General features: G+C 49.0%; 1 protein-coding gene across 2 annotated transcripts in view; it reads left to right on the forward strand.

The window, feature by feature from the left end:
• LOC136628559 (F-BAR domain only protein 1-like) overlaps nt 1–26,498 on the forward strand; it is a 138,230-nt gene that overhangs the window by 67,662 nt on the left and 44,070 nt on the right. For both annotated transcript variants that reach the window (XM_066604554.1, XM_066604555.1), the window contains 6 exons: nt 4,959–5,057; nt 10,908–11,004; nt 11,334–11,378; nt 16,260–16,332; nt 16,417–16,441; nt 16,635–16,692. In XM_066604554.1, the coding sequence (XP_066460651.1) occupies nt 4,959–5,057; nt 10,908–11,004; nt 11,334–11,378; nt 16,260–16,332; nt 16,417–16,441; nt 16,635–16,692 (397 nt within the window). The remainder of the gene's footprint in view (nt 1–4,958; nt 5,058–10,907; nt 11,005–11,333; nt 11,379–16,259; nt 16,333–16,416; nt 16,442–16,634; nt 16,693–26,498) is intronic.

Below are 26,498 nucleotides of genomic sequence, written 5' to 3' on the forward strand. Positions count from 1 at the left end.
TATATAGGGAAATCTCTATCATTCAATGGCCGCCATATGATATGCATGTAAGATGGAGTCGTATAGAAGCCACACATGTACACCACCAGAAAAAAAACAAATACAGTTAAAGGGGTTGTCCCGCGGCAGCAAGTGGGTCTATACACTTCTGTATGGCCATATTAATGCACTTTGTAATGTACATTGTGCATTAATTATGAGCCATACAGAAGTTATCAAAAGTTTTTCACTTACCTGCTCCGTTGCTGACGTCCTCGTTTCCATGGAGCCCGCCTAATTTTCGGCCTCTAATGGCCAAATTAACCGCGCTTGCGCAGTCCGGGTCTTCTGCTGTCTTCAATGGGGCCGCTCGTGCAGAATGCCGCCTCCGTGTAGCTCCGCCCCGTCACGTGCCGATTCCAGCCAATCAGGAGGCTGGAATCGGCAATGGACCGCACAGAAGCCCTGCGGTCCACAGAGAGAGAGGATCCCGGTGGCCATCTTCAGCAGGTGAGTATGAAGACGCCGGACCGCCGGGATTCGGGTAAGTACTACCTGGTTTGTTTTTTTAACCCCTGCATCGGGGTTGTCTCGCGCCGAACGGGGGGGGGGGGGGGGGGGGTTTAAAAAAAAAAAAAAAAAACCCCGTTTCGGCGCGGGACAACCCCTTTAAAACCAAATATAAAAACCATGCATACTTAAAAACGATGTACCCCTAAAAAGAACAGAAGAGAAACCACAACATTACCTAAACATAAGACAGAAGACAAAATTTACGCATGTGGCATAACATGATACTCCATATTTAACCCCTTAGGCGTCAGTGTCTAACTCGGAAATCCAGCTCGATTCCTTCTTCTGTACTAGTTTGAGCCTATCCCCTTCTCTCGGCAATGCTGGAACATGATCTGTCATCTTAAACTTCAATTGATTCACTGAATGTTTTGCCTACATAAAATGTTAAGGTATCGGCAACTCCTTTTTTTTTCTGGGTCCTAACCATGCTTTTATGGTTTGTAATCCACACGCTGACCTCATTACTAGTTTGTCCCACATATGCCAACCCGCACGGAGATGTAATAAGGTACACTACGTGCATGGAGCCACATGTGTATCTTCCCCTAATAGGGTTTCTCTAGCCCATCAACGGATGGCTAAACGTGCCACCTTTTTGAATGTTGCCACAGCATGCACACCCCAGAGACGGAAAGCTACAGTTCTTCGTAGGTATTAATACACGTTGTACTAGTCCACAATTGGGACTCGCAACGGGATGCACCAACCTATCCCTCAAATTAGGATTCCTCTTATACGCCATTAATGGGGGTTCTGAAAATGCCTCGACATCACTACAGCATTTAGACAGCAAAGGCCAATCTTTTTCTCACTATGCCACCGATTTTCTGGCTATAAGGGCCATATGTAGAGGTAAAAGGAATTCTATTGGTCTCAACTTTTCCGCTCCTCCCAAGAAGCAAGTCATTCTGTGTCAGTTCTCTAACCTTACTGACAGTGCGGTCCAATAGACCCTCAGGATATCCTCTTGCTATAAATCTTTTACTGACTTCATCAAGACGCCTGCACTCACGTAGTGTACCTTATTACATGTCCGTGCGGGTGGCATAAAGCAGATGGGAAGCTATAGCTATAATATATTGGGTAAGAATGCCGTCAGGTAGCACATAGCTTTGATACCATTATGGCAAGTGTGTCATCTAGCCCCCTTGGGAGGGATAAAGGTCCTGTGTATGCGTACAGATAGATAGTCTCAAGGTCTTTATCCAGCCCATGACATTGGGTTATTTCCAGGCATGCCCAGATTTGATGTTAGGCTGGACATAAGTGTAACATCCAGCCTTTGCAGTAGAGCTATGTGGACCTGCGTATGTGCACTGATGTACTGACTGCTTCAGGGCTACTGTGGATCTCGCGATATCTGGCGAATCCCACATATGCACAATAATATGTCAGATGACGCAGAAGTACAAGGGTGCCATAGTGGGATGCCATGTAGCTGCATGTTTTGCTCTAAGGATGAAGTCGCACCTGAGGCAGATTATACTGTTTAGGGGCTGTGATATAGTAACATAGTTCGTAAGGCTGAATGAAGACAATGTCCATCTAGTCCAGCCTGTCTAGCCTCCTGTTTTGTTGATCCAGAGGAAGGCAAAAAAAACCAAGAGCAGAAGCCAATTAGCCCTTTTGGGGGGAAAAATTCCTTCCCGACTCCCTAATGGCAATCAGACTGTTCCCTGGATCAACCCCTAATAGTTCCTACCTGCCTGTATACCCGGATTGACAAATAATCTTGGATTTATAGCCTATAATATCCTTCCTCTCCAGAAAGACATCAAGCCCCCTTTTAAACTCCTCTATGGATTTTGCCATCACTACGTCCTCAGGCAGAGAGTTCCACAGTCTAGCTGCTCTAACAGTAAAGAATCCTTTTCTATGTTGGTGATTAAACCTGCTTTCCTCTAAACGTAGCGGATGTCCTCTTGTTACCGTTGCAGTCTTGGGTATAAACAGATCATGGGAGAGATCCTTGTAATATGTAAATTGATTGTATATGCCTGCATCAGCCTACTTTTTATTGGTTGAGTTATTTCTCATTTTTGTATATAAATGTGGGATGTGTTTTATGGAGGGAGGCTTGAGAAAGATCACATTGTGTGATTGAAACGTTGCTGTTTTATGGTGCAATAAAGACTTGTTAGAATACTTGGTGCCGTGATATGCTGCTACAAGACTACTTCTAGATGTACGTACCAAAGGTAGTAGGAAATTGCTCCATTCTGTCCTATCTGGTGCCAAAAAACACTATTCTGCAGGTTTGGATGGTCCCAACAGTGGCCTCTGACATTTTTCAAGAAATTAACCTATTTGTTCCAAAATGGATTGGGTGGATGATTGAAGGAAGAAGAAAACTAAACATTTTTTGAGATTTGGGAAATTATCCGATTTGTTTCCTAAAGATTTGCAGTTAGAAATGAAAAGACATGATTTTTTTTTTTTTTCCCTCACAACATGGTACCAGAAAAGAGAAGTGAGGGATGATCCACCTATCCCTTAAATGATTTATGATGAAACAATATAGGCTCACAATACTTTTGGATCTATCAGCTGTATCACTACCCCACCCCTCTTTTTCCCTCCTTTTTTTTTTCTGTGTATGCGTGCGAGATGCGAGTGTTTGTGCTACTTATTTGATACCGTGATCAGGACCTTGATAAACGTCTGAGTTGTGATGTTAATAGTCAAATTAAGTGAACAGAGGGGATTTAAATAAGCAAGTGTTCATCTTCTCATGATTTTTTTTTTTTCTGAATGGGGGAAACCAAAACCTAAATTGCAGAAGAAACTATACACTCTGACAAGGATGATGGCAAAGGTCCATGTACCCCTTTGGTCATTTACAGGTAGAGGGGCAGATGTTATCTATGCCTTTCCTACTGTCCCTGAGCTTGTCAGTATGTTCCTTGCAAATACCTCCTCCACACTGGCTGAAGTGAAGGCCAGTTTAAGCAATAGGGGCAATGCTTCAAATCTCAGGCTAGATTATAGAGCAGTAATCTTGGTATTACTTGAAAACAGGGTTTCTTGGTTTTAAAACCAGACTAAGATCACAGCTCTAGTTGCAATATAATGTGTTAAAAAAAAAACATTTGAGGCTGCGAGCTGCAGGTATATGCAGTTCCCACTGCAACCTCTTCAATTTTTCCAGTTTTGAATGATGCTTACACAGTTTAATGTCTCAAATGTACTTTGAAATTATGTCATAGAACAAATGGGTTAAAGGCAACCTGTCACCTGCCTAAAGCGCCATAAACTAATTTGGGTTGCTGTTGGGCAGGGTGACAGGGAGCTGTATTCATTTTATTTTTTCTTTAATAAATGTACTCTTCTGTTTCCTACCGCTGAAGTCTGCAGTGGTTGAAATTTCTACACTTGTATAAGCGAGTGAACACACAATCTGGCAAAGGAACCATATGAGTGTATTTAAAAAAATATATAGTACCCATCGCTGTCAGCTTGCCCAATATCCAGATATCATTCAGAAGTTTCTTCCCAACATTGTTTTTAGAAATTCCCACAAATGTGCTGCACTTGTAGGTTGTTTTGCTTTCGCCCTTCTGTCCAGTTCATCCCAAACAAGCTCAATGGGGCTTAAGTCTAGAGACTGTGCAGGTCGTTCTCTTCTTTGAAGCCTACCGACCTTCTTGCCTTAAGTAGTTTGATCCAAAACATACTTCTAGGTTATGTATATTGTTTTGCTGTATTGTGAACCCCTGGCCAAATAGGTGTATACCAGAGTGTTGCATGGCATATCAAAATGCTGTGGTAGCCCTTTTTTGTCCTGTGTCCCATTCACCTGGTGAAAGTTACCAGCTCCTGATCCAGCAAAAGAGTCCCAGACCATCATGCTTCCTCTTCCAAGCTTGAGAATTGGTTTCATACACTCAGGAGCCATCCTTTACCTGCTGGACAGTGTACAAAAACCTTGCGTGGTGTACTAAAGATGTTAAATTTTGATTCCATCAGTCCATAAGACAATCTTAAACTCTTCAGTCATTCGGTGGAGGTGCTGCTTGGCTCAGGCAAGTCGTCTTTCTTTTGTTTTGTTTTTGTTTTGCAATCTTAGTGGCTTTCCTATCGATGGGCCCAATGTCCATGGGTGGGTCAGATTCGTGCAGGTAATCTCAAGTCTTTTAAAGCCAAGATTCTTGATCAGTGTTCTTGCTGTAAGACAACCTGGGAGGGAGCCTAGAGCGGCAAGGACATATCTCTCATGTGTTCTTGGCTACTGAAGTGCTTCTTGCAAGGACTTAAGATTCGTACTTGGTATGGAAAGGGTCAAAATGGTTGTCTCGCAATGAAATCTCCTTTCCATAGGGTATAAAAAAAATATTGGGGTTATCCTGCTCTTGATTATAGAATTCCTTTAAAGTGTTCCTCTTAATTTTTTCTTCTTCTCTTAGTTATTTCAAGACACAGAGGCAGCTCACCTCGCTCATATGAAGCGACTTGTTGCAGCATATTCGCATTCTATTGAGGATACTCACGTACAAATTGGGCAGGTAAGTGTTTACAGCTGATTAGTTTTTATTCTTCCTTTACCCGGTTGTGGTGTGAACTGACCTTTTGCAATAGACTATCTTTCAAGGAGGCAGTATACTTAACCCTTTAGTGACCAAGCTTGTTTGTACCATAAGAACCAAGACAAATTTTTCAAATCCGGGTTGTATTACACTTAGTTTTTATGCATCAATCCAACTTTTAGAGGCTCATGGATGTCAGAATGATACTCACAGGAATGACCCAAGTTGAAAAATGCACATCTTAGGTTGTTTTTAGGGGTTTTACTGGTCTTTGTAGCCCTTTTTTGCATGGGTTAATGCAAATCAACTGAGAAAACTTAAAACTTCATTTTTATTTTATTGTTCTAAATATGCACTTTAAAAGGCTTTTTTCGTTAGTTTGTTGTTTTTGTACTGCACATATGAAAGTGGTGACATGCACCCCAAAATTGATAGCCCTGCCTCTCCTGTGCTCAGAAATATGCCCATTGTGGCCCTAATCGGCTTCTGGATAAATGGCAGAACCTGAAAGGAAAGGTGCACACAGTGGCTTTCAGAACAGATTGGGTCAGAAAATGTTTCAGACTCAATTGCACACTTGTAGAGGCACTGAGCTGCCAAAATAATAGGAAACTCCTGTAAATGGCCCAATTTTGAAAATCATGCCCCTTAATCCATGCATCTAGGTTCGCCGTGATGGCGAACCTATGACAAGCGTCTCAGCACTGACACGTGTAGCCATAGTCGCTGACACGCGGCCGCTCACCCCGTTAATAAATACCGGCAGGGGCTGTGACTCCCCTGCTGGTATTCACTAACCAGCACTACTAACAGCGCTGATCCCGGCGCACACTGTTAGGGGGGGGGGGGGTGCCGGAAAGGGGACAGACACTGCTAGGGGGGGGGGGGGGTGCCGGAAAGGGGGCAGACACTGCTAGGGGGGGGTGGGTGCCGGAAAGGGGGCAGACACTGCTAGGGGGGGGGGGGGGTGCCGGAAAGGGGGCAGACACTGCTAGGGGGGGGGGTGCCGGAAAGGGGGCAGACACTGCTAGGGGGGGGGGGGTGCCGGAAAGGGGGCAGACACTGCTAGGGGGGGGGGGTGCCGGAAAGGGGGCAGACACTGCTAGGGGGGGGGGGTGCCGGAAAGGGGGCGGACACTGCTAGGGGGGGGGGTGCCGGAAAGGGGGCGGACACTGCTAGGGGGGGGGGTGCCGGAAAGGGGGCGGACACTGCTAGGGGGGGGGGTGCCGGAAAGGGGGCAGACACTGCTGGGGGGGGGGGCGCCGGAAAGGGGGCAGACACTGCTGGGGGGGGGCGCCGGAAAGGGGGCAGACACTGCTGGGGGGGGGGGGCGCCGGAAAGGGGGCAGACACTGCTGGGGGGGGGGGCGCCGGAAAGGGGGCAGACACTGCTGGGGGGGGGGGCGCCGGAAAGGGGGCAGACACTGCTGGGGGGGGCGGAAAGGGGGCAGACACTGCTGGGGGGGGGGGCGCCGGAAAGGGGGCAGACACTGCTGGGGGGGGCGGAAAGGGGGCAGACACTGCTGGGGGGGGCGCCAGAAAGGGGGCAGACACTGCTGGGGGGGGGGGGCGCCGGAAAGGGGGCAGACACTGCTGGGGGGGGGGGGCGCCGGAAAGGGGGCAGACACTGCTGGGGGGGGAGCGCCGGAAAGGGGGCAGACACTGCTGGGGGGGGGGCGCGCCGGAAAGGGGGCAGACACTGCTGGGGGGGGGGGGGGCGCCGGAAAGGGGGCAGACACTGCTGGGGGGGGGGGGGGCGCCGGAAAGGGGGCAGACACTGCTGGGGGGGGGGCGCCGGAAAGGGGGCAGACACTGCTGGGGGGGGGGGCGCCGGAAAGGGGGCAGACACTGCTGAGTGGGGGGGGGCTCCGGAAAGGGGGCAGACACTGCCGGGGGGGGCGTGCCGGATGGGGGGCAGACGGTGCCCGGGGGGCGCCGGAAGGGGGCAGATGGTGCCCGTGGGGGGGCGCCGGAAGGGGGGCAGATGGTGCCCGGGGGGGGCGCCGGAAGGGGGGCAGATGGTGCCCGGGGGGGGCGCCGGAAGGGGGGCAGATGGTGCCCGGGGGGGGCGCCGGAAGGGGGGCAGATGGTGCCCGGGGGGGGCGCCGGAAGGGGGGCAGATGGTGCCCGGGGGGGGTGCCGGAAGGGGGCAGATGGTGCCCGGGGGGGGCGCCGGAAGGGGGGCAGATGGTGTCCGGGGGGGGAGGGCAGATGGTGTCCGGGGGGGGGAGGGCAGATGGTGCCCGGGGGGGGGAGGGCAGATGGTGCCCGGGGGGGGGAGGGCAGATGGTGCCCGGGGGGGGGGAGGGCAGATGGTGCCCGGGGGGGGAGGGCAGATGGTGCCCGGGGGGGGGAGGGCAGATGGTGCCCGGGGGGGGGGAGGGCAGATGGTGCCCGGGGGGGGGGAGGGCAGATGGTGCCCGGGGGGGGAGGGCAGATGGTGCCCGGGGGGGGAGGGCAGATGGTGCCCGGGGGGGGAGGGCAGATGGTGCCCGGGGGGGGGGGGCAGATGGTGCCCGGGGGGGGGGGGAGGGCAGATGGTGCCCGGGGGGGGGGGGAGGGCAGATGGTGCCCGGGGGGGGGGGAGGGCAGATGGTGCCCGGGGGGGGGGGGAGGGCAGATGGTGCCCGGGGGGGGGGGGAGGGCAGATGGTGCCCGGGGGGGGGGGGAGGGCAGATGGTGCCCGGGGGGGGGGGGAGGGCAGATGGTGCCCGGGGGGGGGGGGGGGGCAGATGGTGCCCGGGGGGGGGGGGCAGATGGTGCCCGGGGGGGGGGGCAGATGGTGCCCGGGGGGGGGGGGGGCAGATGGTGCCCGGGGGGGGGGGGGAGGGCAGATGGTGCCCGGGGGGGGGGGGCAGATGGTGCCCGGGGGGGGGCGCCGGAAGGGGGGCGGGCAGATGGTGCCGGTGGGGGGCAGATGGTGCCGGGGGGGGGGGGGCAGATGGTGCCGGGGGGGGGGGGGGCAGATGGTGCCGGGGGGGGGGGGGGCAGATGGTGCCGGGGGGGGGGGGGGGCAGATGGTGCCGGGGGGGGGGGGGGGCAGATGGTGCCGGGGGGGGGGGGGCAGATGGTGCCGGGGGGGGGGGGGCAGATGGTGCCGGGGGGGGGGGGGGGCAGATGGTGCCGGGGGGGGGGGGGGCAGATGGTGCCGGGGGGGGGGGGGGCAGATGGTGCCGGGGGGGGGGGGCAGATGGTGCCGGGGGGGGGGGGGGCAGATGGTGCCGGGGGGGGCAGATGGTGCCCGGGGGGGGCGCCGGAAGGGGGGCGGGCGGTGCCCGGGGGGGCGCCGGAAGGGGGGCGGGCAGATGGTGCCGGTGGGGGGCAGATGGTGCCGGTGGGAGGGGGCAGATGGTGCCGGGGGGAGGGGGCAGATGGTGCCGGGGGGGGGGGCAGATGGTGCCGGGGGGGGGGGCAGATGGTGCCGGGGGGGGGGCAGATGGTGCCGGGGGGGGGGCAGATGGTGCCGGGGGGGGGGGCAGATGGTGCCCGGGGGGGGGGCGGCAGATGGTGCCCGGGGGGGGCGCCGGAAGGGGGGCGGGCGGTGCCCGGGGGAGGGGGCAGATGGTGCCGGGGGGAGGGGGCAGATGGTGCCGGGGGGAGGGGGCAGATGGTGCCGGGGGGAGGGGGCAGATGGTGCCCGGGGGGAGGGGGCAGATGGTGCCGGGGGGAGGGGGCAGATGGTGCCGGGGGGAGGGGGCAGATGGTGCCGGGGGGAGGGGGCAGATGGTGCCCGGGGGAGGGGGGGCAGATGGTGCCCGGGGGAGGGGGGGCAGATGGTGCCCGGGGGAGGGGGGGCAGATGGTGCGGGGGGGGGCAGATGGTGCGGGGGGGGGCAGATGGTGCCCGGGGGGAGGGGGGGGCAGATGGTGCCCGGGGGGAGGGGGGGGCAGATGGTGCCGGGGGGAGGGGGGGGCAGATGGTGCCGGGGGGAGGGGGAGGGCAGATGGTGCCGGGGGGTGGGCAGATGGTGCCGGGGGGGGGCAGATGGGGGGGGGGCAGATGGTGCCCGGGGGGGGGGGGGCGCGCGGGCAGATGGTGCTGTCGCCGCTCTTGGTGGTGCTGTCGCCGCTGGGGGGCTCATCATTACTGAGATAAGTGAGGGGGAGGCAGCGAGAGGCAAGGGCCTGTGCTATGGGTGTTTTGGGCTTATTAAATACAGTTATACATTACAATTATACATTTTTGTTATGTAAACTATAAATATTGCAAATTTAGGGATTTTTTTTCTCGAAGTGACACACCACCCGAGTTATGCTCCGTTTTTTTGGCGAATTTTGACACACCGAGCTCAAAAGGTTGCGAATCACTGATCTAGAGGTATAGTGAGTTTTCCAATGCACCAGTTTTTGAACGGTTTAATGGAAAGCAGATGGATAAAAACTACGATTTTTGATTCGTTTTGGCATGTCACTTTAAAGACAGGTTTTGTTTTTTGTTTTTTTGGTTTTTTTTTGGGCCGTGTACCTGAAAACAGATGTGCATCCCAAAATTAATACCCCTGTTTCTCCTAATTGTATCTACACTCATGGGAAGGGATGAAAAAAGAGTGTTAGGAAAACTAAACCTCTTAACACATTAATTTAGACGGTAAAATAGGAAAAAAAGAAATATATATATATAATAAAAATTATCTGCACTTTTTCTTTTTTTTTTTTTTTTTGGAACAGGATCAAAAAAAATTCAAATATGGATCATCTGAACGATTTATATGGCCGCTCTTTTACACCAGGATTTTGTTAGTCATTTAACCAAATGCAGCTGCAATACCTGGCCTGCAAGGTCAACACCCCCCATAGATTTATTATGCACATGGGGTGTTGCTTGTCAGATGCAGACCCTCTCTCCCTGACGCCCCCTGTGGCATGTGTAGGAACTGTACTGAGGATAATGAAACATTTTCTGTCTCTATTTAGCTGCCAACCGTTCGTTACTTTGAAAAAAGCAGACTGTTCCCTTCCCTTGTTTTTACGTATTCCAGTCTCCTGTGTCTGACGTGGGCAGGAGTTTAAACAAGGGCATATTGTTTGTATAGAGGTGATATCCCTTGTGCTGGAAGGCCTGGATTATCTCCCAAACTGTTTTACCACTTACAAACCGAGTAGGTGGACACCTTGGTGGGTGGTTGTGTTTTTATGTTTGTTTTTTAAACTGTCTGTACCTTCATAAACCTACTTTGTTTCGCTTTCACAAAGTGTATATAACTTCCCCTATATCAAGGTATCGCAGCTTAGCGTAATTTACCAGGCCATCCAAGAGGCAGTGAGTCGAAGATGAAGATTATTCCCTTTTACAACACAATTTCCAGTCCGTTACAATCTGTTGTTGCTTGGAAGGTGTATAGACACAAAAGTCAATGTCTAACGTCCTCCAAGAGCAGACTTGATAATAAGGCCTTGTCCTATGCAATTGACATTTATGTCAGAAAAATCTGATGTGGATTTCGATTAAAAAAAAACCTGTGCAGAATTATGCATGGTTAACCCAGCTCAATTCAGTGTGGTAAATCTGGGATTTGCATCCAAAAAGTGACATAGCGCTACTTTTTTCACCTGAGACACGGATTTGAACTATGACGCAGACTACCATTAACATGAATGGGGACTCTTATTTGCCCAAATTTTGCGATGGATTTGATATGGATCCCACACAATTTTCATATCCAATCTATGGCAAAATCCTCCTGGTGAAGATGGCCTGATAATATACCCTTATTTTCAGACTACATGTACATCTACACTAGAAATTGTGTGAGAAGGACTTGATGGACATGGAATTATTTGTTGAATTTGGATAGCATTGGCTATTGTTTCTTCATTTTTAAAATCAACAGGTCCAGGAAGAGTTCAAACACAACATGGAAAATGTCGCCATAGAGAAGCTGATTAGGAAGTTTGCGGAGAGTAATGGAACAGGAGCAGAGCGGCCCGGTGAGAGGATTATGTGGATATATGGGAATTAAAGAGGACCCATGAATGCCTCTGACAAGGGGAACGGGTTGTTTACCTTTTTAAAGCCATGTTTCTGCTGATTCCACCCTTCTTGTTTTGCAACCAGACTGGTTGGGGCTAAAGCAAAAATGACAATGGAATCAGTAGCAGTGCTGTTGTAGACTTACACGGCACTTTCCCCTTCTCTGAGGTTTCGCCAGTCCCCTTTACATAGAATGTAGTAATGGCATGTTTTGGCTGTTCTGGATTTATTACTTTAGGTTTTTATTCTTTTTTTATGTCTTTCTTTTCTGCCGTTTTCATTTTAGAGGCGGTGGAGTTTGACGTTTTTCGCTTTCCATCCTCTTTAGAAGGTATTTATTTTATTTTTCTTATTTGGTTACTTTTATATTTATATTGGCTTATGTACATGTCTGTTTGGAAAGTCATTTATAATGTGTAATGATATGTGTGCTTTACAATGTTGGGCAGGCTCACATGATCGTGTGCTAAAACACTGCACGTGGCAGGGTTTTTTTTTAACTGCGAAGGATGAGAACATTATCCTTCCATTATATAAGGCACTTGTTAGGCCCCACATGGAATACTGTGTACAGGTCTGGACACCGGTGCTCAGGAAAGATGTAGCAGTGCTTGAGGGGAGTTCAAAGAAGGGCAACTAAATTAATAAACGGAATGAAGGGACTGGAATACCTAGAGAGGCATCAAAATTGGGATTATTTACCTTGGAATAAAGATGGTTAATGGCCAATCAGATAACTACCGTATATACCGGCGTATAAGACGACTTTTGAACCCTGAAAAATCTGCTCTGAAGTCGGGGGTCGTCTTATACGCCGGTAATACCAAAAAAAAAGTGTGAAAAAAAAAATCATTACTCACCTCCCCCAGCGTTCTGTGGCGCTCCGGCAGGATGTCGCTCGCTCCTCGTCCCCGGCGCAGCATTGCTTTCTGAATGCGGGGCTTGGAATCCCCGCCTCCAGAAAGCTAATACACACGCCGTCAGCCAGTTACAGCCATTCAATGACCGCATTGAATGGCTGTGATTGGCTGAAGGCGCACGTGGCTTCAGCCAATCACACTATTCAATGATGTCATTGAATGGGTGTGATTGGCTGAAGCCACGTTCGCCTTCAGCCAATCACAGCCATTCAATGCTGTCATTGAATGGCTGTAACTGGCTGACGGCGTGTGTATTAGCTTTCTGGAGGCGGGGATTCCAAGCCCCGCATTCAGAAAGCAATGCTGCTCCGGGGACGAGGAGCGAGCGACATCCTGCCGGAGTGCCACAGAACGCCGGGGGAGGTGAGTAATGATATTTTTTTTTTTTACACTATATTACCGGTGTATAAGGTGACAGTTGGGGGGTCGTCTTATACGCCCCGTCGCCTTATACGCCGGTATATACGGTATGTATAAATACATGAGGGGACAATACAAGGATCTCTCCCACAATCTGTTTATACCCTGGACTGTGACGGTAACAAGAGGGCATCCGCTACGTCTAGAAGAAAGCAGGTTTCATCACCAACATAGAAGGGGGTTCTTTACTGTAAGAGCAGTGAGACTGTGGAACTCTCTGCCTCAGGATGTTGTGATGGCAACCTCAATAGAGGGGTTTAAGAGGGGGACTAGAGCGCTACGATATTACAGGATATAGACATTAGGTGACTAGCGGGGGTTGTTGATCCATGACTTACTCTGGCTGCCATTGTGGACGAACATGGAAGGGGTTGAAGCAGGCTGAACTAGATGGACACGGTCTTCATTCAGCCTTACATAATATGTTACTCTGTATGTTACTATACAAATAACATTTATTTTAGGAAAACCTAGTTCATGTGCAGTGCAGTATTTCTGTACAGCTGTCTGCATCATATCCACAAACATCACCGCGTATCAAAGTGCATGATTGGACATACTGGAGACTACTGTGGTACACAATAATCCACATGTAATGAGCTCCCCCTTATTTCCACCATAATTTTATCATAGATAGATAGATAGGATTAGATCTGATCCAATCCTCCTCCCAATAAAATAGACTCTTGTTGTAGGGGAAGATTTGCCAAAGTTGCAAAAGTTACTTTCCTACTAATAATTCAGAGAATTGTTACTTTGTTTTTGGGAGCAGGTATCTATACGTGAATTGACTGACATATCAGCTACTGAAGAATGTGTTGACACTGCCTGTCAGACTCATTTTGTGCTAAGATACTTTAGGTCTTTGTTCCTTCCTGTATTTTTTTTTTTCTTTTTTGCTAAAACAGGAACAAAAAGCAGGAGGGAAATCTAACTCCCTTTGGAAAAAGTTTACCTTTTTTTAATATAAATTCTATTTTTATTGAAAGCTTTTGAGTAATACGGGAACTTGGGCAACAGGAGGGAAGAGGGAGATACAACATGGGTGAGATGCACATATACAGCACATGGCCATTGTGATTGCAATCACATGTGTTCATACATACTGTATTTCAATATAACTATGAACAGACCAGGTTATAACTAGTATAAATATGCAATATAAAAGATCTAGGCTCAGGTCCAGTTGTATGGACTCTTGAAGAGAATCTTCCCTACATCTCGCAATTCGTTCTAGATAATATAAAACGTTTGGTTCATACTTGATGCCTACCTGACCCAAGGCCTAGTTAGAAAGACATCTTATCTGAGTGGGATTGAGAAAAGGGAGAATGTGGGAGGAGAGAACACTGAAAGGAAAGAATAGGAACAAAAACAAGAAATTCAAAAAGAGGAGGGTATTGGGGGTGGGAGGGCATTCTATCGGTCTATTTGTACCACCTAAATGGAGTACAATGTGTGGCGAAAAAAGCAATGTCAGAATTAACTGAATATGCAAAACCTTAACTGAGTTTTTCCATGTTAAAGTGACACGTGTCAGGTTTCCAAAATTTGGCCTGGTCATTAAGGTGCAAACAGGCTTGGTCACTAAGGGGTTAAGCAAAGGAATTTTTACTGCATCATAAGGAGCAAAATCTATTTCAAAGTAAGGTGAACCGCTTTATAATATCCTTTCACGTTTGTTAACCCCACGATGACTCGCAAGGGACAACGGTTGTCTGGTGATCCTCAGATATTTGTTGGCCCGTACAAAATATGTACCACAGCTGCCATTCCTTTTGGTAAAGCTGGGATTTTAATTGGCAGAACTTAAATGGGTTATAAAATGCTGGAAAGAAAGTTCATAGTTTATAAAATTGTGATATGGCCAAACCATTAAGAAATCCATTAAGATGTCCGAGGTTGTCACTTGAGTCCTGTTCACCTTTACTGATGCCTTATTCAGACGGGCATTTATCAGTCGGATTTTCGCGCCCGGCTGACACACGCTGCCCCTCTCTGCAAGGGGAGGAGGCAGGACGGGAGCTAGTGCAGTGAGCTCCTGCCCGCGCTCTGCCCCTCGCTACTATTTGCAATGTGAGTGATGGGGCGGGGCTACGTTCTGTCCCCTCCCATTGCAAACAGTAGCGAGGGGCGGAGAGGAGACGCGAGCTCAGTGCACTAGCTCCTGTCTCGCCTCCTCCCCTTGCAGAGAGAGGCAGCGTATATCAGCCGGGTGTGAAAACCGAATAAGCCCGGAGTCTTGCAGAATGAATGGATCCACGTTTTGAGACCAAGGCCTAGGTGCTCTAAAGTGGCAATGAGAAAAGGGGAACGGATTCTATAAAATACCTTTTTGGCAGCTGTGGACATTACCCTCTGGGCTGCTGTTGCAGATTGCCTTTCAAGCCATACCTGTGGCAGGACTTGATAGATTTCCTGTCAAATCACGGTGTAATGTAATGCTATGGCATTACATCATACTGCAAGAGCGAGTAATGTAAAAATCACTAAAAAACAAAACAAAAAAAATAAAATAAACTTCCCATATTTTATATTGAAATAAATTTAAAAAAAAGACACATTTGGTGTAGCTGCATGCATGAAAGTTAAGTCTCTCAAAGTAATGTATTATTTATGCTACACAGTGGATGACAGAGAAAAAATATACTCATTAGATATTTTTATTTATTTTCCAGTAGATTAGATCGTACATTTAAATGGTACCATTGAAAAATACAACTTCTCTTGCAAAAGACAAGCCCTTAGACAGCTGTCGATGATGAAATAAGAGTTATGATTTTTTTTTTGAAAGTGGGAAGGAAAAAACAAAGATAGGAGGAGAATAAAAGGATTGCGTCCTTAAGGGGTTAAATTAAAGGGGTTGTCCCGCGGCAGCAAGTGGGTCTATACACTTCTGTATGGCCATATTAATGCACTTTGTAATGTACATTGTGCATTAATTATGAGCCATACAGAAGTTATAAGAAGTTTTTCACTTACCTGCTCCGTTGCTGGCGTCCTCGTTTCCATGGAGCCGACTAATTTTCGCCGTCTAATGGCCAAATTAGCCGCGCTTGCGCAGTCCGGGTCTTCTTCTTTTCTCAATGGGGCCTCTCGTGCAGGATGCCGGCTCCGTGTAGCTCCGCCCCGTCACGTGCCGATTCCAGCCAATCAGGAGGCTGGAATCGGCAATGGACCGCACAGAAGCCCTGCGGTCCACCGAGGGAGAGGATCCCGGCGGCCATCTTCAGCAGGTAAGTAAGAAGTCACCGGAGCGCGGGGATTCAGGTAAGCACTCTCCGGTGTTCTTTTTTAACCCCTGCATCGGGGTTGCCTCGCGCCGAACGGGAGGGGGGGGGGGTTAAAAAAAAAAAAAAAAAACGTTTCGGCGCGGGACAACCCCTTTAAGTCTGTTAGGTAATTTTTGCAGTCTCAGCCCAAAATATTGTGGTGTTTGGGACTTCATGCGGATTAAAACAGTACTTTTATTTTCTTTCACGCAGGCTTTCAGCCGAAAATATGGCCGTGTACTCTCTTCCCTTTTCAGTATGCTAATTAGAAGTAGACTGTCCGATGGAAGCCTCACCTTTTGCTGCAGCCCAGGCTCGCTTCCCCCCTCCATCCACTAAAAATGCTCCCTTGTTTGTTGATGTATGTCTCCAGCTCTGGCTGCTAAGACCTATTGCATTCCATATATATCGTGCCTGCTGTGATCCATTTCCATTTTTAGGATAAAAATCTGGAAGGTGGTGTGTGGAGCTTGGCACACAAGTGAAGTCTAGTTTCCACTGGCATTGTATGATCACAGATGGAGTAAAGTCTTTGTGTAGTTTTTAGCCTTTTGATCCTTTTTTTTATTCCTTTCTCATGAAGATCTTCCTTCCACATAGGAGTGAAGCGTACATGGTCAAAGCCTTTTCGTATCCGAGGGTTAAGTAGACGGGAGAAGGACACGCACCCTGTGTAAGAGCCTCTTCTATTACTATTCACAGCCAAGTGACATTTGCAGCTGATGATTTCACTGATTTTTATTTCCATTTTCTTTAGGGAACATACTGAGCCAGATTGTGTGGTAAGACAGTTTAGTAGAACTATTTTTATTTTTTTTTTTCTTGCAAGCGTTCCCTTTTTAATCTATTTTCTGCTATGGCATTTCTTATATTGTGTTTTGTAAAATGTCAGAATTGTCGGATCATATACAATGTAAAGTCCTCTATGGTAAAAGATGGTGTGTGTGTGATATTGAGATATATATTTTGCTATAGGATCTTCCAGATGTTGATGAAGAAGGTTTTTCTAGGCGCCCTGATGACAATGCAACCAGTATCCTTCTATTATGTCCACAGATGCTGAACATATAGTACTAAATTGTGGAATTATATATTATATTGCAATGCAACTTTTACAGTAGGAAATCCTACTGTAAAAACCTTAATATAGGCCCTAGCTGCCTAAATAAAAAAGCCTAAGAGGTGCTGTTCAGCTCCACCGTACGTCTCCTCAGGTCCCCAGCAGACTTGCTTGTAGGTTCCCCTCAGTGTTTCCTGGTGAGGAGTTTGAAAAAGCCTGCCCCCAGGAAGTGCTCACTGTGATTGTCTAAGCTGCGGTGCTCGAGAACCAATCACAGCCCCCTGACCCACTCCCCACCCCAAAAATCCTGGCAAAATGGCGCTACTAGCATCACAATCACGACAGAACCCCTATGTGATATCGCTGCCACCCATGTGAAAGAGGCCTAAACAGCAAAGTACAGAGTATCTAGTCGTATCTTTTTAAACGTTCTTTGGCAGTCAGGTCGTCTTTTGCCACTGACCATTCCAAGCACTTATTCGTGTTTTTAATGAATTAGCTCGCATTATGTGGCCAAAGTATGAGAGTTGTATTGAAACTTTGCCCTTCATTTGAAAACTTTGGTTTGATGGGGTCTAGGATAGCTTGTTTGTGATCTTGGCGGTCCAAGGAATTCTTAGGAATTTATTCCAGCACTAAAGTTTAATGGCGTCAATCTTCCTCCGCTTTTCTCCGTGTCCAACTGCAGCAGCAGCAAGCTGAAGTTGGGAACATGTTCTCTTCACCGAGACAGGAAGAATCAGTGTACCAACCTATAATTTTCACCATACTGATTAGAGGATTGTACATAAAAGTTTTAATGTTTAAAAAAATTAAAATACCTGGACACACACTGACATACAACATACATTGAGTGACACTAGTGTGATGCCTAATCCGCCACCAAATTTACCGACGATATTAGATCCGGATCTGAATGGTGACTCTCCCCCTCCCCTCCCCCCCCCCACTCCCCAAATTGTAGCATTCAGGAATAGTGCTTATTTGCAAACATTACTAGAATGTCGGAGAAAGTTTAGGATGACTAATTTTTCATGTGAGACTGACTGATCTTATTCAATCTTTGGTTCTTTTCATATTACGGCTTGACGAGTTTCTGTGGCTGTGATGCAACTCCTCAGAAACTGATTACTTCTCAAATGAAAAAACACCCCAATAGATGTAACCCTGTTATTTGTCAACTGGAATGACACCCTCAAAAAAGTTGCTAAGAATATAGCAGAAGCGCACTCTTTGTTCGCTGTGTTTGTTTATCACCTTCTATAGAAGATGTAAGATCCAGTAACACCCCAATATTCTGGGTGCATATATCTGTGCACATGCACCTCAGTAGCACTAGCTTAAATCAAGAGACGCCAGCATTAGCATTCATTAATTACTGGAGTCCCAGAACAGCATATAGGACTCAGGAGACAAACCCAGGTTCCAATTATAAACTGGGTGTACATAGTATGATTTCCCTTTGTCCTATACTTAGAACTCTCAATTTTTCTATCCCTAGTCAAACTACTAACGACCACTTGTCTTAATGTATGTGTGTGAGTGCTTCTGATACTCCGCCCCTGCTGATATCATTGCTCCACCCTTTGGTGACTCCATCAAAGGTCCTACAAGATATATATAACACAGTCTGACCGACAGAAGAACACAGTTGGGGATCTTGGAAGGAGAGGATAAAAATAACACACTGGGAATACAACTAAGCTGTTATCATCTCAGAAGACACAACTTGGCAGTCCTGACAGAAGACCACAACCTACCACCACCACAGAGATCCAGTGGGCTAAAGGACCTGTGGTGATGTCACTGTTGTTGGAGAAGCCAAGCTGTGTGTGTGATGTGTGCGGTGTAGTAGAGCTGTGTGTGTGCATATACAATGGAGCAGAGCTGTGCGCCACCAGAAACACTGGTACTACAATTTCCTTCACAACTCAGCAGTTCTGAGAGAACATGGTGACCTACCACAAAAATCTAGTGGGCTGAAGGGCCTGTGATGATGGCACTGCTGTGGGAAGAGCCAAGTTGTATTTTTTTTTTTTTTTTTTTTTTTTTTCTATATCAAAATGTGTTTATTCAGAATTTTAAACATACAAGTTTGCAAGTGGTTGACATGCATAAAAGGCAATAACTGGCAATAACTGTCCCGAAGCCTGGTTGGCAGTACAGTAAAGGGGTGCGATTGTCCGTTGCGGTGGAGACTCCTGTCGCCGCAACAGGAAAATGTAAAATAGCTCCAGACTTCAGGGCTTAACTTCAACAGTTAATTATTATCGAAAACAACAACAGTCTCTTGCAGACTATTAAACCATGTTTGTGTCTTGCGTGAAATTAACCTTAAAAGGCATGTGGGAGTCGGATCGTCTAAGAGTGAACCTCGACTCAACGTGGATGTGGTGTGTCATGAGGTGGAAAGGTGGTGTATGTGAAGGTGTAATGTGGGGGTTAACATCAGTGAGAGTGATTGAATAGAACTTAAGTAAATTGGGGAGGGGGGGGGTGACTGTGTAGTAGAGGAGAGGGGAGGTGGGTGAGGAAGAAGGTAAGGGGGGGGGGGGGGGGGAAGTAGCGTCCCGGGTAGGGCCCTTAGTGGGTTCCCTGTCGTCTATCAAGTGGGTAATACCCCGTGTTCGAGCCATTGCTTGAACTTGTCAGAATTTCGAAACGTCATCCATACCTCCCACACATCGTAGTATTTCAGCCATTTGTCGTCATCTTTGGCTCTCAGCTCTTCCATATATCGGATATCATCTAGGGCAGCTGTCCAGCTCAGGCGTGTCGGCATCGTCTGGGACTTCCAGAGTCGGGGGATCACTGTTCTCATAGCTAGAAGGAAGAATCTCAAGATATCCCTCTTAATGGCAGCGATGGAGCCTGGCAGGACTGAGAGGAGCGCAGTCTCAGAAGAGAGAGTCAGTGAGCTTCTTTTCAGTACATTGTACAGGGCTTGTATCTCTAACCACAGACCTCTAATCCCAGGGCAGGACCACCAAATATGCGTGAGCGTTCCTGTTTCTTTCAGGCATCTCCAGCAGTTGGCCGTGGTGCCAGGGTATATTTTGGCTAGTAGTGACGGTGTGCGATACCATCTCATAATGAGCTTATAATTTAGCTCGTGGTGAGCCAAGTTGTATTTATCTTTTGTGGTAATAAAGCTACTGTGAAGTCGGACATGCACTGGCGATATTTTCTATATTGCGCTGCGAGAGCACGTGAAAACACTCGCCTCGCAGCGCAAGAAAGACGCCAGAATAAGACCGGGATAGCGCCATTCTTTTCTTTTCAATTGAAAAGATATGGAGAATACCGCGCTCAGCCACTTACAGATAGTGCTTAGCTATTCATTTATGAATCACTAAGATAGTGCTATTCATGAATGAATAGCTAAGCTCTATCTGTAATTGGCTGAGAGCTCAGCCAATAGCTAAGCACTAGCTGCGATTGGCTGAGCGCTCAGCCAATCAGCACAGCCCTTTCAGGAGGGATTTTTAAATCCCTGGCTGCTGAAAGTGCTGGACAGCAGTGTCGGGGAGCCAGCCAGAGGACGCGTCTGAGCGGCGAAGAGGTGAGTAATTTTTTTTTTTTTTACCACTTACTGATGCTTTTCAAGGAAGGGCTTATGATTTTCGGGGAAAGGCTTGAAATCTACTGCAGGGTTTGCCACAAACCACTGCTTTCAGTTGGACCGGCAGCAGCGCCGATCCCATTGAAAGCAATGGGATAACATGCTGCACTTCTGCCACAGCTGTGAGCCCTTTGCCTACCATCTGCACAGGAGACTCTGAAATCTATCAACCGTGTGCTCTTTTGTAGTCCACCAGTAAAACCTGACATAAGCAGTTCATCCTTCAGGAGCCAATGGCAATGTGACACATCACTGGAGTCCGCTCCCAGGATGATCTGGTTCAGATATCAAGTTACACGACACCTATACTTCTGACCCTGCTGTGTACACTGCCTACCAGGGATGTTTAAGCCCGATGTTCACGGGAGCCGTTCCTGTCCAAGTGCACGATCAACATATAGAAGTGCAATTGCTTAGTATGTTATTATCGATCCATGGGGAAATTAGATTGATTTTATTCTTCGTGTCCTTTTAACTAATGAATAGTATTTGCCTCAGACCACATGGCATAAGCGTACGTACATGCGTGTTTTAGGCTGCCCTCACACGGGCATATTTGCACGCACCAAAAAAACGCTCGTAATAATCAGGGAATAGAATCCACTGCTTGGGCTCATTCACATGTGCATCTTTCCTTCACATTCGGGACAGAAATGCATTGAACCGTAATATGAAAAGAACCAAAGATTGAATAAAATCCTAAATCTGTTTCATATGAAAAATTAATCACACAAAACTTTCTCTGACATTGCAGTAATGTGCATCTAAAAGCGCTATTCCTGAAAGCTACAATGTAATGATAATCTTTGTATAGCGCCAACTTATTCCGCAGCGCTTTCAGGCATGGATAAATGCAAAACAAGTCAACAATTAGTGTGAGGTACATTCGGTTTGACACAAATGGGTTTGGGGTGGTACAGGAGGTACTAAGGAAGGCGGGGGGGATGAAAGGCATGGGGAACACGGGCAATCGGGGATTTCATGTGGAAATCAGTTATTGGAAGACAAACTGAGTGGGGCGCCATGGGGAGGGGGCGGGGGACTCGGTCAGGAGATTTGGTATGCTTCCCTGAAGAGGTGCGTTTTTTAAGGCAAGTCTGAAATTTCGTGCATCAGGAATTGTCCCGATGCCTTGGGATAGAGCGTTCCAGAGGATGGGTGCCGCTCTGGGGAAGTCCTGTAGGCAAGCATATGAGGTTCGTATTATAAGGCTGTTTAGTCTGAGTGTGTTAGCGGATCGTAGTGAGCGGGCTGGGTGGTGTACTGAGAGTAGGGAGGCGATGTATGGTGGTGCAGAGCTTTGTGAGTGAGGTAGAGAAGTTTAAACTTAGTTCTGCAGTAGATGGGCAGCCAATGCAGCGACTGGCATAATGCAGAGACGTCTGAGTAACGTCTGGATAGAAAAATGAGACTAGCTGCCGCATTTAGTATGGATCGGAGTGGAGCGAGTCGAGTGCGGGGGAAGTCACTATTTAGATACGGATCTAATATCTTTCCGGAAATTTAGTGGTGGATTAGTTATCACATTGAGTGACACTAGTGTATGTTGTATGTCAGTGTAAGTCCAGGTATTTAAATTTTTTAAACCGTTAAGTTTTATATACAATCCTCTAATCAGTGCAGTGAAAATTAGTAGCTGGGAACATGATTGCGTTGAGTATCTGGCATTTCGGTGCAATGTTTCTTTCCCCAGTCGTCTCCACGACAGCACCAATTGAGATTGCCTTCTCCTGATAGGACAGGAACATACTGAGAGGTTAAAAGCTCCCCCCCCCCCCCCCCTTCCCCACTTTCCTCAGAGATCCTACCTCCTGGCAGGACAGGAAGACACTGAGAGGGGCTGGTGGAGAAGCCAGCCGGAAGCCTACTCACGGGCAGATCGGAGGGCAGTGGGTCAGCCTGTCCTCCCTTCCAGCCAGACCACTCCCGGGACGCCACATGGGGTGGTAACCCCCGGGCCAGGTTCCTCCCGCGGCGGCCCATGGGGGGTACAAAGCGGGAGCCTCAGTCCCCCTCCTCGTCCTCATATAGTCACAGCGCGGCGCTCCAGGAAGCCCTTTGACGGCGGGGGTCACGTCACGTGTCCCAGCGCGATGACGTCATCGCCCTCGTATCAGGAGGCGGCGGGGCTTAGCGCAGGAGCACGAAAATTCAAAATAAGGAACCTGAGAGAAGCCAGAAGTTGGACCAGCACTACAGGTCGCAAGGTGTCTGCAGCATCGGTATAGTAATGAGTGCCTAAGCACAGAGACAGCTGAAACCTCAGCCACAGCGGCCGTAAGTAGCCAGTGTGGCAAAAATACAAATGCAAAATCCAGTGTATTGTGTATGGAAAATTGCATATTGCCCCGCAAAAACTGCTCTCTTTTGTCAGGGGATAAAAAAGACGCCCCCCCCCCACCCCCCCCCCCCTTCAGAACAAAACGCAAAAAATGTGTGGATTGCGGGACAAGACTGCCAGCTACGTACCAGAGTCCTCTATGCAAGGCATGTGTAGCTAGGCTAGTTAAAGAGGAATCGGGGGGGGGGGATTCATGGAGGACGTTAGGAAGCTGGTGAAAGAGGAGGTTCGATCAGCCCTAACGTCACAGATAGCGCCGCCAGAAAAAGGCGTATGTTCCCGAGGAGCCTTCCGACTCGGAGTTCAATCGGGTCTGAGCAAGAGGAACCGGCGGTCGAGGAGTCCTCAGATGATGACTACAAAATATCTTTTTCATCAAGACGACTTAACGGAACTGATTAAGTCGGTCAGGGCTATTCTAAAAATGGAAGAGCCCAGAGAACCGCGCACCCTGCAAGATGAAATATTCGGGGGACTAGGGGAGAGGCGTAAGCATACCTTCCCTGTCCACAAAAATATCACCAGAATTATCCAAAAAGAGTGGAAGAAACCCGACGCAGGTTCCTTCTCCGCTAGAGGGGTAAAAAGAAGGTACCCATTTGAGGAGGAAGTTTGCGCAAGCTGGGAGGAGATACCCAAGGTAGATGTCCCAGTGGCCAAAGTATCTAGAAGGACGCCCCTGCCCTTTGAGGACGCCACACAATTAAAAGATCCCTTGGATCGCAAAGCTGAAGGCCTCCTAAAAAAATCATGGGAGGCAGCGGCAAACATACTCAGGCCAGGGATCGCAGCCACTTGCGTGGCGCGGACTCTGGGGGTATGGCTAGAACAGCTGGAGCTACATTTAACCAATAAGACGCCAAGGGAACAGATCCTAAACTCTCTCCCTATCCTGCGGATGGCAACAAATTTCCTAGCAGATGCAGCGGCCGAAACAGTCAAGCTCTCGGCGAAAGCTACAGCCCGGTCTAACTCAGCCATAAGGGTGTTATGGCTGAAGTTGTGGTCAGGCGACCTAGCCTCTAAAAACAAGCTATGCGCCCTCACGTTCTACGGTCAGTTTCTGTTCGGACCGGACTTAGACAAAATCCTGGAGAAGGCGGCCGACAGAAAGAGGGGATTCCCGGAAGAAAAGCCACAGAGAGGGAAGACCTTCTTCCGGGCCCCAGTACAACAGCCCGAGACCTACCGAGGCAAGGGCAAGACGGGACGCTTTAGTTACCCCAAGGGGGGCAGAGGAAGGAATATCCTCTTTAACCCCCACCAGGGGGAACCAAAGCAGAGACCCTGACGCCATCCCCATAGGGGCAAGGCTGGGGAGCTTTGCGGATCAATGGGCCGCAATTTGCGAAGGCACATGCATCACAAAGATCTTACAGCAGGGATACCGGATAGAACTGGTGTCCCTCCCCAGAAGGAAATTCGTTACCACGAGAGGCTCAGGGCAACAGTTACACCTACTAAGGCAAAGTGTTCGGGAGCTACAACAACTGAACGCAATATCCCCCATACCGCGAAACGAGGAAACCCAGGGCCATTATTCCAGGCTCTTCCTAGTACAAAAACCCTGCGGGAAACAGCGGACGATAGTGAATCTGAAGCCTCTGAACGCCTGTGTCAAATACAGGAAATTCAAAATGGAGTCCATCTCCTCAACAATAAAGTTGATTCCCAGAGGGGCCTACATGACATCCATCAATCTAAAAGACGCTTATTTCCACGTGCCGATCCATGAGGGGTCCTAGAAATATCTAAGGTTCGCAGTGGATATGGGCAAAGGAATAGAGCACCATCAATTCAGATGCCTGCCTTTCGGGATCTCCTCAGCACCCAGAATTTTCACCAAAATTATGGCAGAGGTAGCCGCCTACCTGAGGAAGAAGTCGGTCCTAATAATACCCTAGCTGGACGATATTTTAATAGCAGAGTCCAGAGAACTCCTAACGAAACACCTGGAGATAGTGTTAGAACTTCTCCTGTCCCTAGGATGGATCGTAAACTGGGAAAAATCCAGCTTAAACCCCGGCAGGGAAAAAACATTTATGGGCATAACACTCAACTCAGAATCTCTGCTCCTGCCTGCCCGAGGAAAGAATACAAAAAATCCGACAGCTGGTCAAACCTTCCTACGGAGACTATCATGCACAGTTCGGGAAGCCATGTCTCTCCTGGGAAGCCTGACGTCATGCATTCCAGGAGTAGCATGGGCCCAGGAACATAACCAGAGCTCTGCAAGCCTCAGTCCTATCCACGTGGGACAAAAAACAGTCCTCTCTAGGGGCAAGAATGTGCATCCCAAACAGTGAAAACATCCCTGCGTTGGTGGACATCCCAGCGAACCTGCAGAGAGGGGTCCACTGGATACAGAACCCGGCCACGCACATCACAACGGACGCAAGCGCCTGGGGATGGGGAGCGCATGTGGGGGACCAGTTCCTTCAGGGCCCCTGGCCACAAAGGATAAGAGACAAATCCTCGAACTACAGGCCGTATGGGAGGTCCTACAGCAGCTAGGAAACCTCGCTACAGAACCAGCATATAAGGAGATTGTCGGACAATACCACCGCGGTCGCCCGTATTCGGCACCAAGGGGGCATAAGGTCTCCCGCCCTGCAAAACATCGCGCAGAAAATTTTCCGCTGGGCAGAGGGCCGGATCCTTTCGGTCACGGCAACACACTTGAAGGGGGCACTAAAACAAAAGCGGATTTTCTCAGCAGGAGGCAAATAGACCCAGGAGAGTGGTCTCTCTCCCAGGAAGCATTCAGAATCCTGACCAACCGGTGGGGGACCCCACAATTAGACCTATTTGCAACCAGGGAGAACGCCAAAGTAAGCAACTTCTCCCTCCGGCCAGGAGATCGTCCTACAGCAATAGACGCTCTAGGCCAGGACTAGGGAGAGGGGCTGACGTACGCCTTTCCTCCGATACCGCTGATTCCCAGGGTCTTACAACACTTCAGAACCCAGGTATGCACACTAATCCTGGTGACCCCCTTCTGGCCCAAGAGAAGTTGGTTCGGTCTCCTGACAACATTGAGCGTCCAGGACCCAGTCATCTTTCCTACCTGGACAGATCTGCTATCACAGGGGCCACTGAACCACCTGGGCATAGACAGGCTCCACTTAGCAGCGTGGCTCTTGAGGAATCCTCACTAAGAGGGAAGGGGTTCTCAGAGAGAGTGGTCAAAACGTTAATGTCCAGCAGGAAAAAGACGACCCACCTCATCTACCAGAAGGTTTGGAGAAGGTTTTCCTCATGGAGACAGGGAAGGGATTCCATCCCGGATATCTCTCTAATCTTAGAGTTCTTGCAGGAGGGTCTAGAGATGGGCCTCTCTCCAAGTACCCTGAAAGTCCAGGTCTCAGCCCTTAGCGCTATATGCGACACAAAGTTTGCAGAGAACAGATGGGTCAACAGGTTCCTGACAGCAGCAGCTAGACTGCGACCCAGGCCCATAAATGTTTGTCCAGACTGGAACCTGAATTGGGCCCTAAAAGCCATGACAGCGGAACCATTTGAGCCGATCGAAGCATTACCGATTAAAAATGCTTACGATCAAGACTATTCTCCTAGTAGCCATCACCTCCGCAACGCAGGTTAGCGAGTTGCAGGCCCTGTCCATTCGCCACCCGTTCCTGAAAATCTCGGACACCAAATTAGTATTTAAAACGGACCCTGCCTTCATGCCGAAAGTAGTATCACATTTTCGTACGTCACAAGACATAATTCCCTCCTTCAGTAAACCTAAAAACAAAGAAGAAAAAACCCTAAACTGCCTGGACGTTAGGAGAGCAGTCCTAGGCTACATAGACG

This window comes from Eleutherodactylus coqui, chromosome 5 (assembly GCF_035609145.1).
Source record: "Eleutherodactylus coqui strain aEleCoq1 chromosome 5, aEleCoq1.hap1, whole genome shotgun sequence".
In the NCBI taxonomy this organism is placed as follows: Eukaryota; Metazoa; Chordata; class Amphibia; order Anura; family Eleutherodactylidae; genus Eleutherodactylus; species Eleutherodactylus coqui.